The sequence below is a fragment of the Microcaecilia unicolor genome, chromosome 6, assembly GCF_901765095.1.
Source record: "Microcaecilia unicolor chromosome 6, aMicUni1.1, whole genome shotgun sequence".
Taxonomy (NCBI): Eukaryota; Metazoa; Chordata; class Amphibia; order Gymnophiona; family Siphonopidae; genus Microcaecilia; species Microcaecilia unicolor.
Genome location: NC_044036.1, coordinates 92,996,973 through 93,017,211, shown reverse-complemented (window position 1 = coordinate 93,017,211; position 20,239 = coordinate 92,996,973). Strand labels below are relative to the sequence as shown.

At 48.7% G+C, this 20,239-nt stretch overlaps 1 protein-coding gene across 3 annotated transcripts in view; it reads left to right on the top strand.

Annotated features, from left to right (window-relative positions):
- DHX9 (DExH-box helicase 9) overlaps window positions 1-19,800 on the top strand; it is a 334,908-nt gene extending 315,108 nt beyond the window's left edge. For 2 of the 3 annotated variants that reach the window (XM_030205459.1, XM_030205462.1), the window contains one exon: window positions 18,947-19,800. In XM_030205459.1, the coding sequence (XP_030061319.1) occupies window positions 18,947-19,439 (493 nt within the window). In that variant the 3' untranslated portion in view covers window positions 19,440-19,800. The remainder of the gene's footprint in view (window positions 1-18,946) is intronic. The other variant, XM_030205460.1, reaches the window with a different exon arrangement.
- Window positions 19,801-20,239: the final 439 nt, after the last annotated feature.

The following is a 20,239-nucleotide window of genomic DNA, read 5'->3' as shown; positions in this document are numbered from 1 at the left end:
ACTCATACTTATATAGACAGTGCGTGCCCACCCATATTAGCTCTGGGCCCACCCAAAATCTCAGGTCTGGCTACGCCACTGGTTTGCAGGGACGGGGATAGAGTGGGGATGAGGACAAACTTTGTCCCTGTGTCATTCTCTAATTCAGGGCCTGCAGGAACTCGTGGCTCAGCACTGCCACTGGCTCCTACTGCCCCTGCTGCAGTTGTATGCTGGAGCCGGCTTTCACCGGCTCGCAAGAGCCGGTTGTTAAATTTATTGGCATCTTGCGAGCTGGTTGTTTACCGAGTGTGAGCTGGCTTGCCTCTCCTCCCCCCACCCTGCGAGCTGCAGGCTCCGCAGGTCGTCCATCTCCTGTCTGCCCTCAGCTCACCGATAGCCCTCGTTTCCTTTATACTTTATACCATGTTTGCTATAAGTACGTAAGTATTGCCATACTGGGAAAGACCAAAGGTCCATCGAGCCCAGCATCCTGTTTCCAACAGTGGCCAATCCAGGTCACAGATACCTGGCAAGATCCCAAAAATGTACAAAACATTTTATACTGCTTATCTCAGAAATAGTGGATTTTCCCCAAGTCCATTTAATAACGGTCTATGGACTTTTCCTTTAGGAAGTCGTCCAAACCTTTTTTTTAAACTCCGCTAAGCTAACCGCCTTTACCACATTCTCTGGCAACAAATTCCAGAGTTTAATTACACGTTGAGTGAAGAAACATTTTCTCCGATTCGTTTTAAATTTACTACATTGTAGCTTCATTGCATGCCCCCTAGTCCTAGTATTTTTGGAAAGCGTGAACAGACACTTCACATTTACCTGTTCAACTCCACTCATTATTTTATAGACCTGTATCATATCTCCCCTCAGCCACCTTTTCTCCAAGCTGAAGAGCCCTAGCTTAGCCTTTCCTCATAGGGAAGTCGTCCCATCCCCTTTATCATTTTTGTCGCCCTTCTCTGCACCTTTTCTAATTCCACTATATGTTTTTTGAGATGCGGCGACCAGAATTGAACACACTATTCGAGGTGCGATCGCACCATGGAGCGATACAAAGCCATTATAACATCCTCATTTTTGTTTTCCATTCCTTTCCTATTAATACCTAACATTCTATTTGCTTTCTTAGCTGCAGCAGCACAATGAGCAGAAGGTTTCAACGTATCATCAGTGATGACACCTAGATCCCTTTCTTGGTCCGTGACTCCTAACATGGAACCTTGAATGACATAGCTATAATTCGGGTTCCTCTTTCCCACATGCATCACTTTGCACTTGCTCACATTAAACGTCATCTGCCATTTAGACGCCCAGTCTCGTAAGGTCCGCTTGTAATTTTTTACAATCCTCCCGCGATTTAACGACTTTGAATAACTTTGTGTCATCAGCAAATTTAATTACTTCACTAATTACTCCCATCTCTAGGTCATTTATAAATATGTTAAAAAGCAGAGGTCCCAGCACAGAGCCCTGGGGAACCCCACTAACTTCCCTTCTCCAATGAGAATACTGACCATTTAACCCTACTCTCTGTTTTCTATCTTTTAACCAATTTTTAATCCACAATAGAACACTACCTTCTATCCCATGACTCTCCAATTTCCTCTGGAGTCTTTCATGAGGTACTTTGTCAAACGCCTTCTGAAAGTCCAGATACACAATATCAACCCCTTTATCCACATAGCTATGGTAGTTTGAACATTTAAATTTGATATTTCAACTGGTGCATATATATGATGGGCTTTCAATGATTTAGCTAAGCAGTTTTCAAGAACATTCTGGTGTGGCCACAAGAAAAAGAGGGACAAAGACAATTATCTGGCAATGCCAGGAAGAAGAGCAGCATAGTTGAAAAAAGCTAGTAGACTACGTGATCTGTTCATGTGGGAGTGGACAGTGGCCTGCATGGGACAAGAGACGTAGAGCCTAGCTAATCAGCTCAGATGGGGTTGGAAAGAAGAGTGAGCTCTCAGTGGCAGCGGTGGAACATGTGAGCTGAAAGGGGGGGGGGGAAACAGTGACGGCAGTATTGTGGGAAGAGGAGTTGGCACTAGAAATCCAGAGTTTCATGGAGGGGAGGAATTGCTGATAGGGAAGAAGGAGGGACTATAGGATTGGGAAGTACTAAGAAAGAAATGGGAGGATTCAGAGCAGTGGCGTAGCTAGGTGGGGCCATGGAAGCCTGGGCCCCCCAAATTTGCTCTGGGCCCCTGGTTGACTGACCAGACCAGCTGAAGACTTCGCCGGTGGAGGTGTTGGAGTCAAGGACTGTTCCAGAATTTAAAAAGGCAAGGAATAAGCATGTGGGATCGCTTAGGAACAGAAAGAATTAGAAGTTACAGAGGATGGGCAGACTGGATGGGTCATATGGCCTATCTGCCGTCATGTTTCTATGTTCAGCGCTGGTCTGTGTCGGTGCCACTGCATTGCCTGCCCTGCTCTCCCTTCCCCTCACATCGGGCACGCTCCTTTTAGTGAAACTGAGCATACAGAGAGCAGGACAGGCAATGCGGTGGCGCCAGAGACCAGCGCTGGACGAAAATATTTGTGGCGGCTGAGCTTTAGCTGGTAGGGCCCGCCAGCCAAAACGTACAATGGCGGCAGTAGGCGGGCAGCGAGGCGGCAGCAGGATGGTGACCAAACTGTGCCCCCCTCCATCTTGGGCTCTGGCCCCCTCCTAACTTGAGGTCTGGCTATGTCCCTGGTAAGAGGTCTCCTGGGAGTGGGAAAGGAAGAAGAGGTAGAAGGTAAGGGGTAAAGAGTCATGGATTGGATATACCGCCTTTCTGTGGTAAAAACTAAGTGGTTTATATTTATTACATACAGGTACTTTCTCTGCCCCAGCTTTAGGGGGAGAGACTGGAGAAAGGCATAAAGGCATTTCTTCTCGCTCCCTTCCCTCTCCTCCATCCATGTCCAGCAACCCCCCTGCTCTCCCCTCCACCCACCCACCCATGTCCAGCAACCCTCCTCTTCCCACTGCCCTCCCCTCCATCCACCCATGTCCAGCAACCCTCCTCTCCCCCCTGCCATCCCCTCCATCCACCCATGTTAACCATCCAGCACCCCCCCCAGCAGCCCATGTCAACCATCTCCCTTCTAGCCCCTCCCCTACTCAACGCCAGACATTTCCTGCCTTCTTCCAACCTCCCGATTCCCCACTCCGCTGGTCATCTATCATCTCCTGTCTGGGCTCAGCTCACCGATAGCCCTCGTTTCCTTCCTGCCGCTGCCCTGCCTTTAAAATATTGTATTTTTCCTCGAGTCGCAGCACCAGCATTGAAAGCAGCAGGCTCGGCTCAAGCCTTCCCTCGTGTGGCTCCGCCCTCTTCTGATGTATTTCCTGTTTCCTCGAGGGCGGAACCATGCGAGGGAAGGCTTGAGCTGAGCCTACTGCTTTCAATGCCTGTGCTGCGACTCGAGGAAAAATACAATATTTAAAGGCAGGACGGAGGCAGCAGGGAGATGAGGGCAGACAGGAGATGATGGATGACCTGCGGAGTGGGGAATCGTGGGGCTGGAAATGTCTGGTGTTGAGTAGGGGAGGGGCTAGAAGGGAGATGGTTGACATGGGCTGCTGGGGGGGGCTGGATGGTTAACATGGGTGGATGGAGGGGAGGGCATGAGGGAGAAGAGGGTTGCTGGACAGGGGTGGATGGAGGGGATGGCAGGGGGGAGAGGAAGATTGCTGGATGTGGGTGGATGGAGGGGAGGGCAGGGGGGGAGAGGAGGGTTGCTAAACAGTAACATAAAGGAAATCATTAGAGCCAAAAAACAATCCTTCAGAAAGTGGAGAAGAGAACCAACTGAAAGTAACAGGATAGATCATAAGGAATGCCAAGCCAAATGCAAAGCGGAGATAAGGAGGGCAAAAAAGGACTTTGAGAAGAAATTAGCGTTGGAAGCAAAAATACATAGTAAAAATTTTTTTAGATACATTAAAAGCAGGAAACCGGCCAAAGAGTCGGTTGGGCCGCTGGACGAAAATGGTGTTAAAGGGGCGATCAAGGAGGACAAAGCCGTAGCGGAGAAATTAAATGAATTCTTTGCTTCGGTCTTCACCGAGGAGGATTTGGGGGGGACACCGGTGCCGGAAAGAATATTTGAAGCGGGGGAGTCGGAGAAACTAAACAAATTCTCTGTAACCTTGGAGGATGTAATGGGTCAGTTCAGCAAGCTGAAGAGTAGTAAATCACCGGGACCTGATGGTATTCATCCCAGAGTATTAATAGAACTAAAAAATGAACTTGCGGAGCTACTGTTAGAAATATGCAATCTGTCCCTAAAATCGAGTGTAGTACCGGAAGACTGGAGGGTAGCCAATGTTACTCCGATTTTTAAGAAGGGTTCCAGAGGAGATCCGGGAAATTATAGACCGGTGAGTCTGACGTCGGTGCCGGGCAAGATGGTGGAGGCTATTATTAAGAATAAAATTGCAGAGCATATACAAAAACATGGACTGATGAGACAAAGTCAGCACGGATTTAGTGAAGGGAAGTCTTGCCTCACCAATCTAATGCATTTTTTTGAGGGGGTAAGCAAACATGTGGACAATGGGGAGCCGGTTGACATTGTATATCTGGATTTTCAGAAGGCGTTTGACAAAGTGCCGCACGAAAGACTCCTGAAGAAATTGCAGAGTCATGGAATCGGAGGTAGGGGTACTATTATGGATTAAGAACTGGTTGAAAGATAGGAAGCAGAGAGTAGGATTGCGTGGCCAGTATTCTCAGTGGAGGAGGGTAGTTAGTGGGGTCCCGCAGGGGTCTGTGCTGGGTCCGTTGCTTTTTAATGTATTTATAAATGACCTAGAGATGGGAATAACTAGTGAGGTAATTAAATTCGCCGATGACACAAAATTATTCAGGGTCGTCAAGTCGCAGGAGGAATGTGAACGATTACAGGAGGACCTTGCGAGACTGGGAGAATGGGCGTGCAAGTGGCAGATGAAGTTCAATGTTGACAAGTGCAAAGTGATGCATGTGGGTAAGAGGAACCCGAATTATAGCTACGTCTTGCAAGGTTCCGCGTTAGGAGTTACGGATCAAGAAAGGGATCTGGGTGTCGTCGTCGATGATACGCTGAAACCTTCTGCTCAGTGTGCTGCTGCGGCTAGGAAAGCGAATAGAATGTTGGGTGTTATTAGGAAGGGTATGGAGTCCAGGTGTGCGGATGTTATAATGCCGTTGTATCGCTCCATGGTGCGACCGCACCTGGAGTATTGTGTCCAGTACTGGTCTCCGTATCTCAAAAAAGATATAGTAGAATTGGAAAAGGTACAGCGAAGGGCGACGAAAATGATAGTGGGGATGGGACGACTTTCCTATGAAGAGAGGCTGAGAAGGCTAGGGCTTTTCAGCTTGGAGAAGAGACGGCTGAGGGGAGATATGATAGAAGTGTATAAAATAATGAGTGGAATGGATCGGGTGGATGTGAAGCGACTGTTCACGCTATCCAAAAATACTAGGACTAGAGGGCATGAGTTGAAGCTACAGTGTGGTAAATTTAAAACGAATCGGAGAAAATTTTTCTTCACCCAACGTGTAATTAGACTCTGGAATTCGTTGCCGGAGAACGTGGTATGGGCGGTTAGCTTGACGGAGTTTAAAAAGGGGTTAGATAGATTCCTAAAGGACAAGTCCATAGACCGCTATTAAATGGACTTGGAAAAATTCCGCATTTTTAGGTATAACTTGTCTGGAATGTTTTTACGTTTGGGGAGCGTGCCAGGTGCCCTTGACCTGGATTGGCCACTGTCGGTGACAGGATGCTGGGCTAGATGGACCTTTGGTCTTTCCCAGTATGGCACTACTTATGTACTTATGTACTTATGACATGGGTGGATGGAGGGGAGGGGAGGGGGAGAGGAGGGTTGCTGGACGTGGGTGGATGGAGGGGAGGGCAGGGGGAAGAGGAGGGTTGCTGGACATGGGTGGCTGGGTGGATGGAAGGGAGAGGAGGGTTGCTGGACATGGATGGAGGGGAGGGCAGGGGGGAGAGGAGGGTTGCTGGACATGGGTGGATGGAGGGGAGGGGAGAGGAGGGTTGCTGGACGTGGGTGGATGGAGGGGAGGGCAGGGGGAAGAGGAGGGTTGCTGGACATGGGTGGCTGGGTGGATGGAAGGGAGAGGAGGGTTGCTGGACATGGGTGGAGGAGAGGGAAGGGAGAGAGAAGAAATGCCTTTATGCCTTTCTCAAGTCTCTCCCCCTAAAGCTGGGGCAGAGAAAGCGAATGCTACATACCTGTAGAAGGTATTCTCCGAGGACAGCAGGCTAATTGTTCTCACTGATGGGTGACGTCCACGGCAGCCCCTCCAATCGGAGCACTTTCTAGCAAAGTCCTTTGCTAGTCCTCGCGCGCCGATGCGCACCGCGCATGCGCGGCCTTCTTCCCGCCCGAACCGGCTCATGCCGGCCAGTCTCATATGTAGCAAGACAAAGAGAAGGGAAGACACAACTCCAAAAGGGGAGGCGGGCGGGTTTGTGAGAACAATCAGCCTGCTGTCCTCGGAGAATACCTTCTACAGGTATGTAGCATTTGCTTTCTCCGAGGACAAGCAGGCTGCTTGTTCTCACTGATGGGGGTATCCCTAGCCCCCAGGCTCACTCAAAACAACAACCATGGTCAATTGGGCCTCGCAATGGCGAGGACATAACTGAGATTGACCTAAAAAATTTACCAACTAACTGAGAGTGCAGCCTGGAACAGAAGAAACATGGGCCTAGGGGGGTGGAGTTGGATTCTAAACCCCGAACAGATTCTGAAGCACTGACTGCCCGAACCGACTGTCGCGTCTGGTATCCTGCTGCAGGCAGTAATGAGATGTGAATGTGTGGACAGATGACCACGTCGCAGCTTTGCAAATTTCTTCAATAGTGGCTGACTTCAAGTGGGCTACCGACGCTGCCAGGGCTCTAACATTATGAGCCGTGATATGACCCTCAAGAGCCAGCCCAGCCTGGGCGTAAGTGAAGGAAATGCAATCTGCTAGCCAATTGGAAATGGTGCGTTTTCCCACAGCCACTCCCCTCCTGTTGGGATCAAAAGAAACAAACATTTGGGCGGACTGTCTGTTGGGCTGTGTCCGCTCCAGATAGAAGGCCAATGCTCTCTTGCAGTCCAATGTGTGCAGCTGACGTTCAGCAGGGCAGGAATGAGGACGGGGAAAGAAAGTTGGCAAGACAATTGACTGGTTCAGTCAACCTTCGGCAAGAACTTAGGGTGAGTGCGGAGGACTACTCTATTATGATGAAATTTGGTATAAGGAGCATGAGCTACTAGAGCTTGAAGCTCACTGACTCTACGAGCTGAAGTAACTGCCACCAAGAAAATGACCTTCCAGGTAAAGTACTTCAGATGGCAGGAGTTCAGTGGCTCAAAAGGAGGTTTCATCAGCTGGGTGAGAACGACATTGAGATCCCATGACACAGTAAGAGGCTTGACAGGGGGCTTTGACAAAAGCAAACCTCTCATGAAGCGAACAACTAAAGGCTGTCCTGAGATCGGCTTACCTTCCACACGGTAATGGTATGCACTGATTGCACTAAGGTGAACCCTTACAGAGTTGGTCTTGAGACCAGACTCAAACAAGTGCAGAAGGTATTCAAGCAGGGTCTGTGTAGGACAAGAGCGAGGATCTAGGGCCTTGCTGTCACACCAGACGGCAAACCTCCTCCATAGAAAGAAATAACTCCTCTTAGTGGAATCTTTCCTGGAAGCAAGCAAGAGGCGGGAGACACCCTCTGACAGACCCAAAAAGGCAAAGTCTACGCTCTCAACATCCAGGCCGTGAGAGCCAGAGACCGGAGGTTGGGATGCAGAAGCACCCCTTCGTCCTGTGTGATGAGGGTCGGAAAACACTCCAATCTCCACGGTTCTTCGGAGGACAACTCCAGAAGACGAGGGAACCAGATTTGACGCGGCCAAAAAGGAGCAATCAGAATCATGGTGCCTTGGTCTTGCTTGAGTTTCAACAAAGTCTTCCCCACCAGAGGTATGGGAGGATAAGCATACAGCAGACCCTCCCCCCAGTCCAGGAGGAAGGCATCCGATGCCAGTCTGCCGTGGGCCTGAAGCCTGGAACAGAACTGAGGGACTTTGTGGTTGGCTCAAGATGCGAAGAGATCTACCAAGGGGGTGCCCCACACCTGGAAGATCCGTCGCACTACACGGGAATTGAGCGACCACTCGTGAGGTTGCATAATCCTGCTCAACCTGTCAGCCAGACTGTTGTTTACGCCTGCCAGATATGTGGCTTGGAGCACCATGCCGTGACGGCGAGCCCAGAGCCACATGCTGACGGCTTCCTGACACAGGGGGCGAGATCCGGTGCCCCCCTGCTTGTTGATGTAATACATGGCAACCTGATTGTCTGTCTGAATTTGGATAATTTGGTGGGACAGCCGATCTCTGAAAGCCTTCAGAGCGTTCCAGACCACTCGTAACTCCAGAAGATGGATCTGCAGATCGCGTTCCTGGAGGGACCAGCTTCCTTGGGTGTGAAGCCCATCGACATGAGCTCCCCACCCCAGGAGAGACGCATCCGTGGTCAGCACTTTTTGTGGCTGAGGAATTTGGAAAGGACGTCCCAGAGTCAAATTGGACCAAATCGTCCACCAATGCAGGGATTTGAGAAAACTCGTGGACAGGTGGATCACGTCTTCTAGATCCCCAGCAGCCTGAAACCACTGGGAAGCTAGGGTCCATTGGGCAGATCTCATGTGAAGGCGGGCCATGGGAGTCACATGAACTGTGGAGGCCATGTGGCCTAGCAATCTCAACATCTGCCGAGCTGTGATCTGCTGGGACGCTCGCACCCGCGAGACGAGGAACAACAAGTTGTTGGCTCTCGTCTCTGGGAGATAGGCGCGAGCCGTCCGCGAATCCAGCAGAGCTCCTATGAATTCGAGTTTCTGCACTGGGAGAAGATGGGACTTTGGATAATTTATCACAAACCCCAGTAGCTCCAGGAGGCGAATAGTCATCTGCATGGACTGCAGAGCTCCTGCCTCGGATGTGTTCTTCACCAGCCAATCGTCGAGATATGGGAACACGTGTACTCCCAGTCTGCGAAGTGCCGCTGCTACTACAGCCAAGCACTTTGTGAACACTCTGGGCGCAGAGGCGAGCCCAAAGGGTAGCACACAGTACTGGAAGTGACGTGTGCCCAGCTGAAATCGCAGATACTGTCTGTGAGCTGGCAGTATCGGGATGTGCGTGTAGGCGTCCTTCAAGTCCAGAGAGCATAGCCAATCGTTTTCCTGAATCATGGGGAGAAGGGTGCCCAGGGAAAGCATCCTGAACTTTTCTTTGACCAGATATTTGTTCAGGGCCCTTAGGTCTAGGATGGGACGCATCCCCCCTGTTTTCTTTTCCACAAGGAAGTACCTGGAATAGAATCCCAGCCCTTCTTGCCCGGATGGCACGGGCTCGACCGCATTGGCGCTGAGAAGGGCGGAGAGTTCCTCTGCAAGTACCTGCTTGTGTTGGAAGCTGTAAGACTGAGCTCCCGGTGGACAATTTGGAGGTTTTGAGGCCAAATTGAGGGTGTATCCTTGCCGGACTATTTGGAGAACCCACTGATCGGAGGTTATGAGAGGCCACCTTTGGTGAAAAACTTTCAACCTCCCTCCGACTGGCAGGTCGCCCGGCACTGACACTTGGATGTCGGCTATGCTCTGCTGGAGCCAGTCAAAAGCTCGTCCCTTGCTTTTGCTGGGGAGTCGAGGGGCCTTGCTGAGTCGCACGCTGCTGACGAGAGCGAGCGCGCTGGGGCTTAGCCTGGGCCGCAGGCTGTCGAGAAGGAGGATTGTACCTACGCTTGCCAGAAGAGTAGGGAACAGTCTTCCTTCCCCAAAAAAATCTTCTACCTGTAGAGGCTGAAGGCTGCCGGCGGGAGAACTTGTCGAAAGCGGTATCCCGCTGGTGGAGCTGCTCTACCACCTGCTCAACTTTCTCTCCAAAAATATTATCCGCACGGCAAGGTGAGTCCACAATCCGCTGCTGGATTCTATTCTCCAGGTCGGAGGCACGCAGCCATGAGAGTCTGCGCATCACCACACCTTGAGCAGCGGCCCTGGACGCAACATCAAAGGTGTCATACACCCCTCTGGCCAGGAATTTTCTGCACGCCTTCAGCTGCCTGACCACCTTCTGAAATGGCTTGGCTTGCTCAGGGGGGAGCTTATCCACCAAGCCCGCCAACTGCCGCACATTGTTCCGCATGTGTATGCTCGTGTAGAGCTGGTAGGACTGAATTTTGGCCACGAGCATAGAAGAATGGTAGGCCTTCCTCCCAAAGGAGTCTAAGGTTCTAGAGTCCTTGCCCGGGGGCGCCGAAGCATGCTCCCTAGAACTCTTGGCCTTCTTCAGGGCCAAATCCACAACTCCAGAGTCATGAGGCAACTGAGTGCGCATCAGCTCTAGGTCCCCATGGATCCGGTACTGGGACTTGATCTTCTTGGGAATGTGGGGATTACTTAATGGCTTGGTCCAGTTCGCCAGCAATGTCTTTTTTAGGACATGATGCATGGGTACTGTGGACGCTTCCTTAGGTGGAGAAGGATAGTCCAGGAGCTCAAACATTTCAGCCCTGGGCTCGTCCTCCACAACCACCGGGAAGGGGATGGCCGTAGACATCTCCCGGACAAAGGAAGCGAAAGACAGACTCTCGGGAGGAGAAAGCTGCCTTTCAGGAGAGGGAGTGGGATCAGAAGGAAGACCCTCAGACTCCTCGTCAGAGAAATATCTGATGTCCTCTTCTTCTTCCCACGAGGCCTCACCATCGGTGTCAGACACAAGTTCACGGACCTGTGTCTGCAACCGTGCCCGGCTCGACTCCGTGGAACCACGGCCACGGTGGGAGCGTCGAGAGGTAGACTCCCTCGCCCGCACCGGCGAAGCTCCCTCCGCCGACGTAGTCGGGGAGCCTTCCTGGGAGGCTACCGCAGTCGGTACCGCAAGCGGCACCGATGTCGGAGACCTCACCCCGGGCAAGGGGCCAGCCGGCGCCTCGCTCGACGGTACTGGTGGCGCAAGCACCCCCGGTACCGGAGGGGTAGGGCGCAACAGGTCTCCCAGGATCTCTGGGAGAACGGCCCGGAGACTCTTGTGCAGAGCGGCTGTGGAAAAAGACATGGAAGCCGATGCAGGTGTCGATGTCAGAATCTGTTCCGGGCGTGGAGGCTGTTCCGGGCTGTCCAAAGGGGAGCGCACCTACACCTCTTGAACAGAGGGCGAGCGGTCCTCTCGGTGCCGAAGCCTACTGGGTGCCGACTCCCTCGGCGACCCAGAGCTCTCGGTGCCGACACGGGAAGGGGACCGGTGACGATGCTTCTTCGATTTTTTGGGACAAAGCATGTCACCGGAGCTTCCCGGCACCGACGAGGAGGACGTAGAATCCAGCCGTCGCTTCCTCGGGGCCGAGGCCGAAGGAGGTCGGTCTCGGGGGGGCTGTACCACAGGAGCCCTCAGGGTAGGGGGAGACCCACCCCGAAGGCTCACCGCCACCAGCAGGGGAATGGACAGCCCTCACCTGCACTCCAGACGAAGCACCACCGTCCGACGACATCAGCAGACGAGGAGGTCTCGGTACCGCCAACGCAGCCCTCCGATGTCTCGGCCCCGATGCCTCGATGCACTCGGGGGCGAGGATGAAGGTCCGGGCGCCGACGACGTCGAAGCAGTCGATACTCCCGATGCCGACGAAGAGCCCGAGAACAAAACGTTCCACTGGGCCAATCTCGCTACCTGAGTCCGCTTTTGCAAAAGAGAACACAGACTACAGGCCTGCGGGCGGTGCCCAGCCCCCAGACACTGAAGACACGACGCGTGCCTATCAGTGAGCGAGATTACCCGGGCGCACTGGGTGCACTTCTTGAAGCCACTGGGAGACTTCGATGTCATGGGCGGAAAAATCGCGCTGGCGAGATCAAAACTCGAAATGGCGAAAATGGCACCACATAACAAGGGGAAGAAAAAACTTCGAACCGAGGCCTAAAAAGGGCCTACCCCGACGACGAAAGAAAACTTACCGGGGCAAAACTAGAGATACCGGAAGGGGAACAGACCGAAAAGGTCTCATTCCGAACACCTTTTTTTTTTTTTTTGAAGCGAAGTCAAAAACGACGCGCGAGGTCAACTTTCGGGGCGCGAATGGCGAAACGCGACCGTACCGAGCGCGGACAAAAGAAGACTGGCTGGCACAAGCCGGTTCGGGCGGGAAGACGGCCGCGCATGCGCGGTGCGCATCGGCGCGCGAGGACTACAAAGGACTTTGCTAGAAAGTGTTCCGATTGGAGGGGCTGCCGTGGACGTCACCCATCAGTGAGAACAAGCAGCCTGCTTGTCCTCGGAGAAAGTACCTGTATGTAATAAATGTAAACCATTTAGTTTTTACCACAGAGAGGCGGTATATCAAATCTATGACTCTTTACCCCTTACCTTCTACCTCTTCTTCCTTTCCTACTCCCAGGAGACCTCTTACCAGGGGCATAGCCAGACCTCGAGCTAGGAGGGGGCCAGAGCCCAAGGTGGGGGGGCACAGTTTGGTCACCATACTGCTGCCGCCTCGCTGCCCGCCCACTGCCGCCATTGTACATTTTGGCTGGCGGGCCCTACCAGCTAAAGCTCAGCCGCCGCAAATATCTTTATCCAGCGCTGGTCTCTGGCGCCACCGCATTGCCTGCCCTGCTCTCTGCATGCTCAGTTTCAGTGAAAGGAGTGTGCCTGATGTGAGGGGAATAGAGAGCGGGGCAGGCAATGCAGTGGCTCCGCCACAGATCAGCGCTGAGCCAAGTCTTCAGCTGGTCTGGTCAGTCAACCAGGTGGCCCAGAGCAAATTTGCGGGGCCCAGGCCTCCATGGCCCCACCTAGTTACGCCACTGCTCTGAATCCTCCCATTTCTTTCTTAGTACTTCCCAATCCTATAGTCCCTCCTTCTTCCCTATCAGCAGTTCCTCCCCTCTATGAAACTCTGGATTTGTAGTGCCAACTCCTCTTCCCACAATACTGCCGTCACTGTTTCCCCCCCTCCCCCCTTTCAGCTCACATGTTCCACCGCTGCCACTGAGAGCTCACTCTTCTTTCCAACCCCATTTGCGCTGATTAGCTAGTCTCTACTTCTCTTGTCCCATGCCAGGCCACTGTCCGCTCCCACATGAACAGATCACGTAGTCTACTAGCTTTTTTCAACTATGCTGCTCTTTTTCCTTGCATGGCCAGATAACTGTCTTTCTCTACTACTACTACTATTTCGTATTTCTATAGCGCTACAAAGCGTACACAGCGCTGCACAAACATAGAAGAAAGACAGTCCCTGCTCAGAGAGCTTACAATCTAGTAGACAAAAAATAAAGCAAACAAATCAATGTGTAGAGGAAAGAGGAGAGGAGGGTAGGTGGAGGCGAGTGGATACAAGTGGTTACGAGTCAAAAGCAATGTTAAAGAGGTGGGCTTTCAATCTAGATTTAAAGATGGTCAAGAATGGGGCAAGACGCAGGGGCTCAGGAAGTCTATTCCAGGCATAGGGCGCAGCAAGACAGAAGGAGCGAAGTCTAGAGTTGGCAATAGCGGAGAAGGGAACAGATAAGAAGCATTTATCGAGGGAACGGAGTGCACGGGAAGGGGTGTAGGGAAGGACAAGTGTGGAGAGATACTGGGGAGCAGCAGAGTGAGTACATTTATAGGTTAGTAGAAGAAGTTTGAACAGGATGCGAAAACGGATAGGGAGCCAGTGAAGAGACTGTTCCTCTGATCCCATTCCCACCCACCTTCTTAATGCCATCTCTCCTGCTCTTATTCCTTTTATCTGTCATATTCTCAACCTCTCACTTTCCACTGCGACTGTCCCTGCTGCCTTTAAACATGCTGTGGTCACACCTCTCCTTAAGAAGCCTTCACTCGACCCTACTTGTCCCTCTAATTACCGACCCATCTCCCTCCTTCCTTTTCTTTCCAAATTACTTGAGCGTGCTGTTCACCGCCGCTGCCTTGATTTTCTCTCCTCACATGCTATTCTTGACCCACTACAATCTGGTTTTCGCCCTCTCCACTCAACCGAAACTGCGCTTACTAAAGTCTCCAATGACCTATTACTGGCTAAATCCAGAGGTCAATATTCCATCCTCATTCTTCTTGATCTTTCTGCTGCTTTTGACACTGTCGATCACAGCATACTTCTCGATACCCTGTCCTCACTTGGATTCCAGGGCTCTGTCCTTTCCTGGTTCTCTTCCTACCTCTCCCTCCGCACCTTTAGTGTTCACTCTGGTGGATCCTCTTCTACTTCTATCCCTCTGCCTGTCGGCATATCTCAGGGTTCTGTTCTTGGTTCCCTCCTCTTTTCTATCTACACTTCTTCCCTTGGTTCATTAATCTCATCCCATGGCTTTTCCTACCATCTCTATGCTGATGACTCCCAAATCTACCTTTCTACCCCTGATATCTCACCTTGCATCCAAACCAAAGTTTTAGCGTGCTTGTCTGACATTGCTGTCTGGATGTCTCAACGCCACCTGAAATTAAATATGACCAAAACCGAGCTTCTCATTTTCCCCCCCAAACCCACCTCCCCGCTCCCCCCGTTTTCTATTTCTGTTGATGGCTCTCTCATTCTCCCTGTCTCCTCAGCTCGAAACCTTGAGGTCATCTTTGACTCTTCTCTCTCCTTCTCTGCTCATATCCAGCAGATTGCCAAGACCTGTCGTTTCTTTCTTTACAACATCCGTAAAATCCGCCCCTTTCTTTCCGAGCACTCTACCAAAACCCTCATCCACACCCTTGTCACCTCTCGTTTAGACTACTGCAATCTGCTTCTTGCTGGCCTCCCACTTAGTCACCTCTCCCTTCTCCAGTCGGTTCAAAACTTTGCTGCCCGTCTCATCTTCCGCCAGGGTCGCTTTACTCATACTACCCCTCTCCTCAAGACCCTTCACTGGCTCCCTATCCGTTTTCGCATCCTGTTCAAACTTCTTCTACTAACCTATAAATGTACTCACTCTGCTGCTCCCCAGTATCTCTCCACACTCGTCCTTCCCTACACCCCTTCCCGAGCACGCCGCTCCATGGATAAATCCTTCTTATCTGTTCCCTTCTCCACTACTGCCAACTCCAGACTTCGCGCCTTCTGTCTCGCTGCACCCTACGCCTGGAATAAACTTCCTGAGCCCCTACGTCTTGCCCCATCCTTGGCCACTTTTAAATCTAGACTGAAAGCCCACCTCTTTAACATTGCTTTTGACTCTTAACCACTCGCCTCCACCTACCCTCCTCTCTTCCTTCCCGTTCACATTAATTGATTTGATTTGCTTACTTTATTTATTTTTTGTCTATTAGATTGTAAGCTCTTTGAGCAGGGACTGTCTTTCTTCTATGTTTGTGCAGTGCTGCGTATGCCTTGTAGCGCTATAGAAATGCTAAATAGTAGTAGTAGTGGTAGTATGAGTAAAGCGACCCTGGCGGAAGATGAGATGGGCCACACCAGAATGTTCTTGAAAACCGCTTAGCTAAATCATTGAAAGCCCATCATATACCTGCACCTGTTGAAATATCAAATTTAAATGTTCAAACTACCTTAGCTATGTGGATAAAGGGGCTGATATTGTGTATCTGGACTTTCAGAAGACGTTTGACAAAGTACCTCATGAAAGACTTCAGAGGAAATTGGAGAGTCATGGGATAGAAGGTAGTGTTCTATTGTGGATTAAAAATTGGTTAAAAGATTTAAAACAGAGTAGGGTTAAATGTTCAGTATTCTCAATGGAGAAGGGAAGTTAGTGGGGTTCCCCAGGGCTAGTGCTGGGACCGCTGCTTTTTAACAAATTTATAAATGACCTAGAGATGGGAGTAATTAGTGAGGTAATTTAATTTGCTGATGACACAAAGTTATTCAAAGTCGTTAAATCGTGGGAGGATTGTAAAAAATTACAAGCGGACCTTACGAGACTGGGAGACTGGGCGTCTAAATGGCAGATGACGTTTAATGTGAGCAAGTGCAAAGTGATGCATGTGGGAAAGAGGAACCCGAATTATAGCTATGTCATTCAAGGTTCCATGTTAGGAGTCACGGACCAAGAAAGGGATCTAGGTGTCATCATTGATGATACGTTGAAACCTTCTGCTCATTGTGCTGCTGCAGCTAAGAAAGCAAATAGAATGTTAGGTATTATTAGGAAAGAAATGGAAAACAAAAATGAGGTTGTTGTTATGCCTTTGTATCGCTCCATGGTGCGACCACACCTTGAATATTATGTTCAATTCTGGTCGCCGCATCTCAAAAAAGATATAGTGGAATTAGAAAAGGTGCAGAGAAGGGCGACAAAAATGATAAAGGGGATGGGACGACTTCCCTATGAGGAAAGGCTAAAGCGGCTAGGGCTCTTCAGCCTGGAGAAAAGGCGGCTGAGGGGAAATATGATACAGGTCTATAAAATAATGAGTGGAGTTGAACAGATAGATGTGAAGCGTCTGTTCACGCTTTCCAAAAATACTAGGGGGCATGCGATGAAGCTACAATGTAGTAAATTTAAAAAGAATCAGAGAAAATGTTTCTTCACTCAACGTGTAATTAAACTCTGGAATTCGTTGCCAGAGAATGTGGTAAAGGCGGTTAGCTTAGCGGAGTTTTAAAAAGGTTTGGACGGCTTCCTAAAGGAAAAATCCATAGACCGTTATTAAATGGACTTGGGGAAAATCCACTATTTCTGAGATAAGCAGTATAAAATGTTTTGTACATTTTTGGGATCTTGCCCGGTATCTGTGACCTGGATTGGCCACTGTTGGAAACAGGGTGCTGGGCTCGATGGACCTTTGGTCTTTCCCAGTATGGCAATACTTACGTACTTATAGCTAACATGGTATAAAGTTATTTTTTAGTGAAAAATGATTTTATCTAATGTGGAAACTAATAAATGCTTACATACAATAACCCAATCTGACTGCAGACAACTGATTTCGCAAGTGCACTTCACAGTGGTCTTGGGTTGCCTCAGGTATAATTTCTATGTCAAGTAAAGGTAAAGCAGAGAGCAAATCCCATAAACAATGCAGGAACAGGAGAGACAAAGCATTTCAGTGAAGGAAACCATCTTTTTCATATGTGAGACAGTTTCAAGACTTGAACCTTTTCATTTGATACAATCAAAACTCTAAGGCTGCTTGTTTGTGACATTAGAGATTCTCTGAGCTATTTCTTTCATTGTATTCACTATATTTATTTCATGTTTAGCAAGCAAATTATACTTTTGCATCATTTATTATGAGGCCAGGAGAGGCAGCTGGTCCTCCACTTCCAGTGACATTTTGGATGGGTCCCATAAATGGGAACTAGGTATACAGGTGTGAGTAGTGCTTCTTAGTTTACTCCTAAATAATCGCTTACAGTCCACTTGATTACAGATATATAAGTAAGTTGTGCAACAGCTGTCCTATGTAAACCACATACGCACATACTTATGGAAACTTTGGAAACAATGCAATTATATTTAAAAATGTCAGTATCTCCTATCCCTTCTACCCCTGCCCACCTGAGATTGCCTCATTTCTTAGTTCCCTTCCCATTTTCTAGTTTCCTATTCAGATAGGCATTTTAGTGTGTATGTACTCCCAACCCCACCCAATCACCACTCCTTTCTTCCGCCATTCAGATCCATAGTCCTTTTTCTCACTCTCCTCCCTGTCTCCCCATCCCAACAGTCTAGATCAGTGGTTCTCAACCTTCTGTTAGGGGACACACCCAACAGACTGTGTCCTTGTATGTGACGCATTGAACATTAGTCTGTGGCAGAAAAGAAAAAGAGCTCAAATATTTATTGTAGTTTTTAAAAAATGCAAAATGATTCAGATACCTTTGAAGGATACAAGAGAAATGGAACTATCAGCATCCTGATAAAGATTGCAACAAACGCAAAAGTAAGTCAGGAACCTTTAAGGAGAGAACAGAGTAAAGAATGCTGATTTGTCTAGTGCAATGTAGCTTGTGGATACAAAAAAAAAAAATCTCACTTGAAATGCCTAAAAAAGAGTATATAGCACTAAAGGAAAATGTAATGTGTATCTTAGAGACTTGTTGGAAGAAGGATAACCTATGGGACACTAGTACCTGGGTACACAGTCTGATACACTGATAGAGTGAATCAAATTGGGAGGGGAGTGATGCTATATGCTAAAAATTCAGCAAGGAAGAGTAATGTGGAATTATGGGTAGAAATTCCATGTGTGAAGGGAAGGAATACTGGTAAGCCAGGCCAGTATGAATACATGATGAAATATTAGCAGAAATTAGGGAAACTAGCAAATTTGGCAACACTGAAATAACCCATTATTATAATTACACAAAACATCAAAAATATCAGCCCATTCATAAGCAGTAGCCACCTTTTTATGAGAATCCATTCTTAAGCACAAAGGGGATTTTACTGCATTAACATATCTAACAAAAATTGTGAAATAAAAAAAGACCTTAGGACAGAATAAAGAGCAAACTGCAGCACATCACCGGTCAGAAAAAGAAAAACAGATTCCCCAACAATAGCTAAATGGATCAGCCATACAAAGAATACTGCTATAACAAAGCTTCTCAAAAACCAAAACCCTCCCAGGAATGGTGAACAGTTTGTCATGTAATGCAGTTCTTATAATTCTTTAAATACAAATGCTCGTCAAAACTCTCAATATTTGCACCAAAACCTGAGGTAGAGAAGTGAAATTCCAACCAATGATGCAGTCTGCTCTTTATTGGACTGATAGTGTTTTGTCCTGTTTTAGGATAACATATCAGTGTGGAAATATTGTTGCTGCCATAAATACTGAATCCATGTGTGCCGCTGGCAGTTATGATATGCAGTAAAGTTAAGAGCTGCCTTCCAAATTAAAGACTCTGAAACACGAGTCATTTATCATATCACAAGGGCCAAAAATGTTGCTAACTTTAAATTTTTTTCATTTTTGCAGATTTGGAGATGGGCCTCGCCCACCCAAAATGGCTCGATTTGATAGCGGTGGAGGTGGTGGATTCCGAGGCCGTGGAGGTAACCAAGGTGGTTCTGGATACAGAGGTGGAGGCTATGGTGGCGGATCCAATTCCTACAGGGGTGGCTCCAACAGCTACGGTGGCAGTGGAAACAGGGGTGGCTCCAACAGTTATGGAGGTGGTGGAAACAGGGGAAGCTTTGGAGGAAGTGGTGGAAACAGGGGAGGTTACGGAGGTGGAAATCGAGGCAGCTTTGGAGGTGGCAGTGGAAATCGAGGCAGCTTCGGAGGTGGCGGCGGTGGAAATCGAGGCAGCTTCGGAGGTGGTGGCGGTGGAAATCGAGGCAGTTATGGAGGTGGCTATGGAGGACGTGGTGGAAATCGAGGCAGCTATGGAGGTGGTGGAAATCGAGGTGGCTATGGCGGACGAGGTGGCTATGGAGGTGGTGGCTATGGAGGCAACAGTGAATTTTAAATATTGTGCAATTGCTGCAGTTCATTCATAAACACTTTCCTGGTAGTATTGGGAGACATTCATGTAATGAATGAACTTCCATTCCTGCTACCAATAGAGACGTTCCAGCTTTCTCTTCCCTCAGTACATGTGAACTTTTTTAAAATTTTGTTGCTGTACTGGTAAGTATTCTGTGTAAAATATTCAGTTCTGTACCACACTTTGGTTTGTATTTTTACCCCCATCCTTAATAAAATGTGTCTTATGTTTAGAAACTCCCATTTTTTCCCTATTTCTGAAATGATTAGCTCAATGACAGTATAATTGATATGGCAGACTGTGTACTTCATAAGATAAATAAACATGTTCCATTTCATTTCTACCAATGAACATACCAGGTATTCTCTTATTTTAATTTTATTAAAAAGCATCAATCATTGTTGAAACGGATAGTCACATTTTTAAATATAAAATTCATTAAGGGTAACCTGCTCTATCCCTTGGCCCTCTCCCACCCATACTTCCTTTTTTTCCTGTTTCTTTTTTCCTATACAGCTGTATATTAAACCCCACTTAAAGTAATAGCACATAGCTAACCTTTTGCATAGGAATTCTAAAGTGTAATCTCTGAAATTCTACTGACATCAGTCAATTACTATAGGTAAAATACGACCTATATCAGTTGTAAGCCCTTATTTACAAAAAATACTGAAGCAAGAAAATAACCTATTGCATGTGAGCCACACTTCTCTAGGCAGAGCATTTATTTATTGTTCGTCTGGATTAAATTCTATGGCTTCTGCTAGGGCATTCAACTCTTT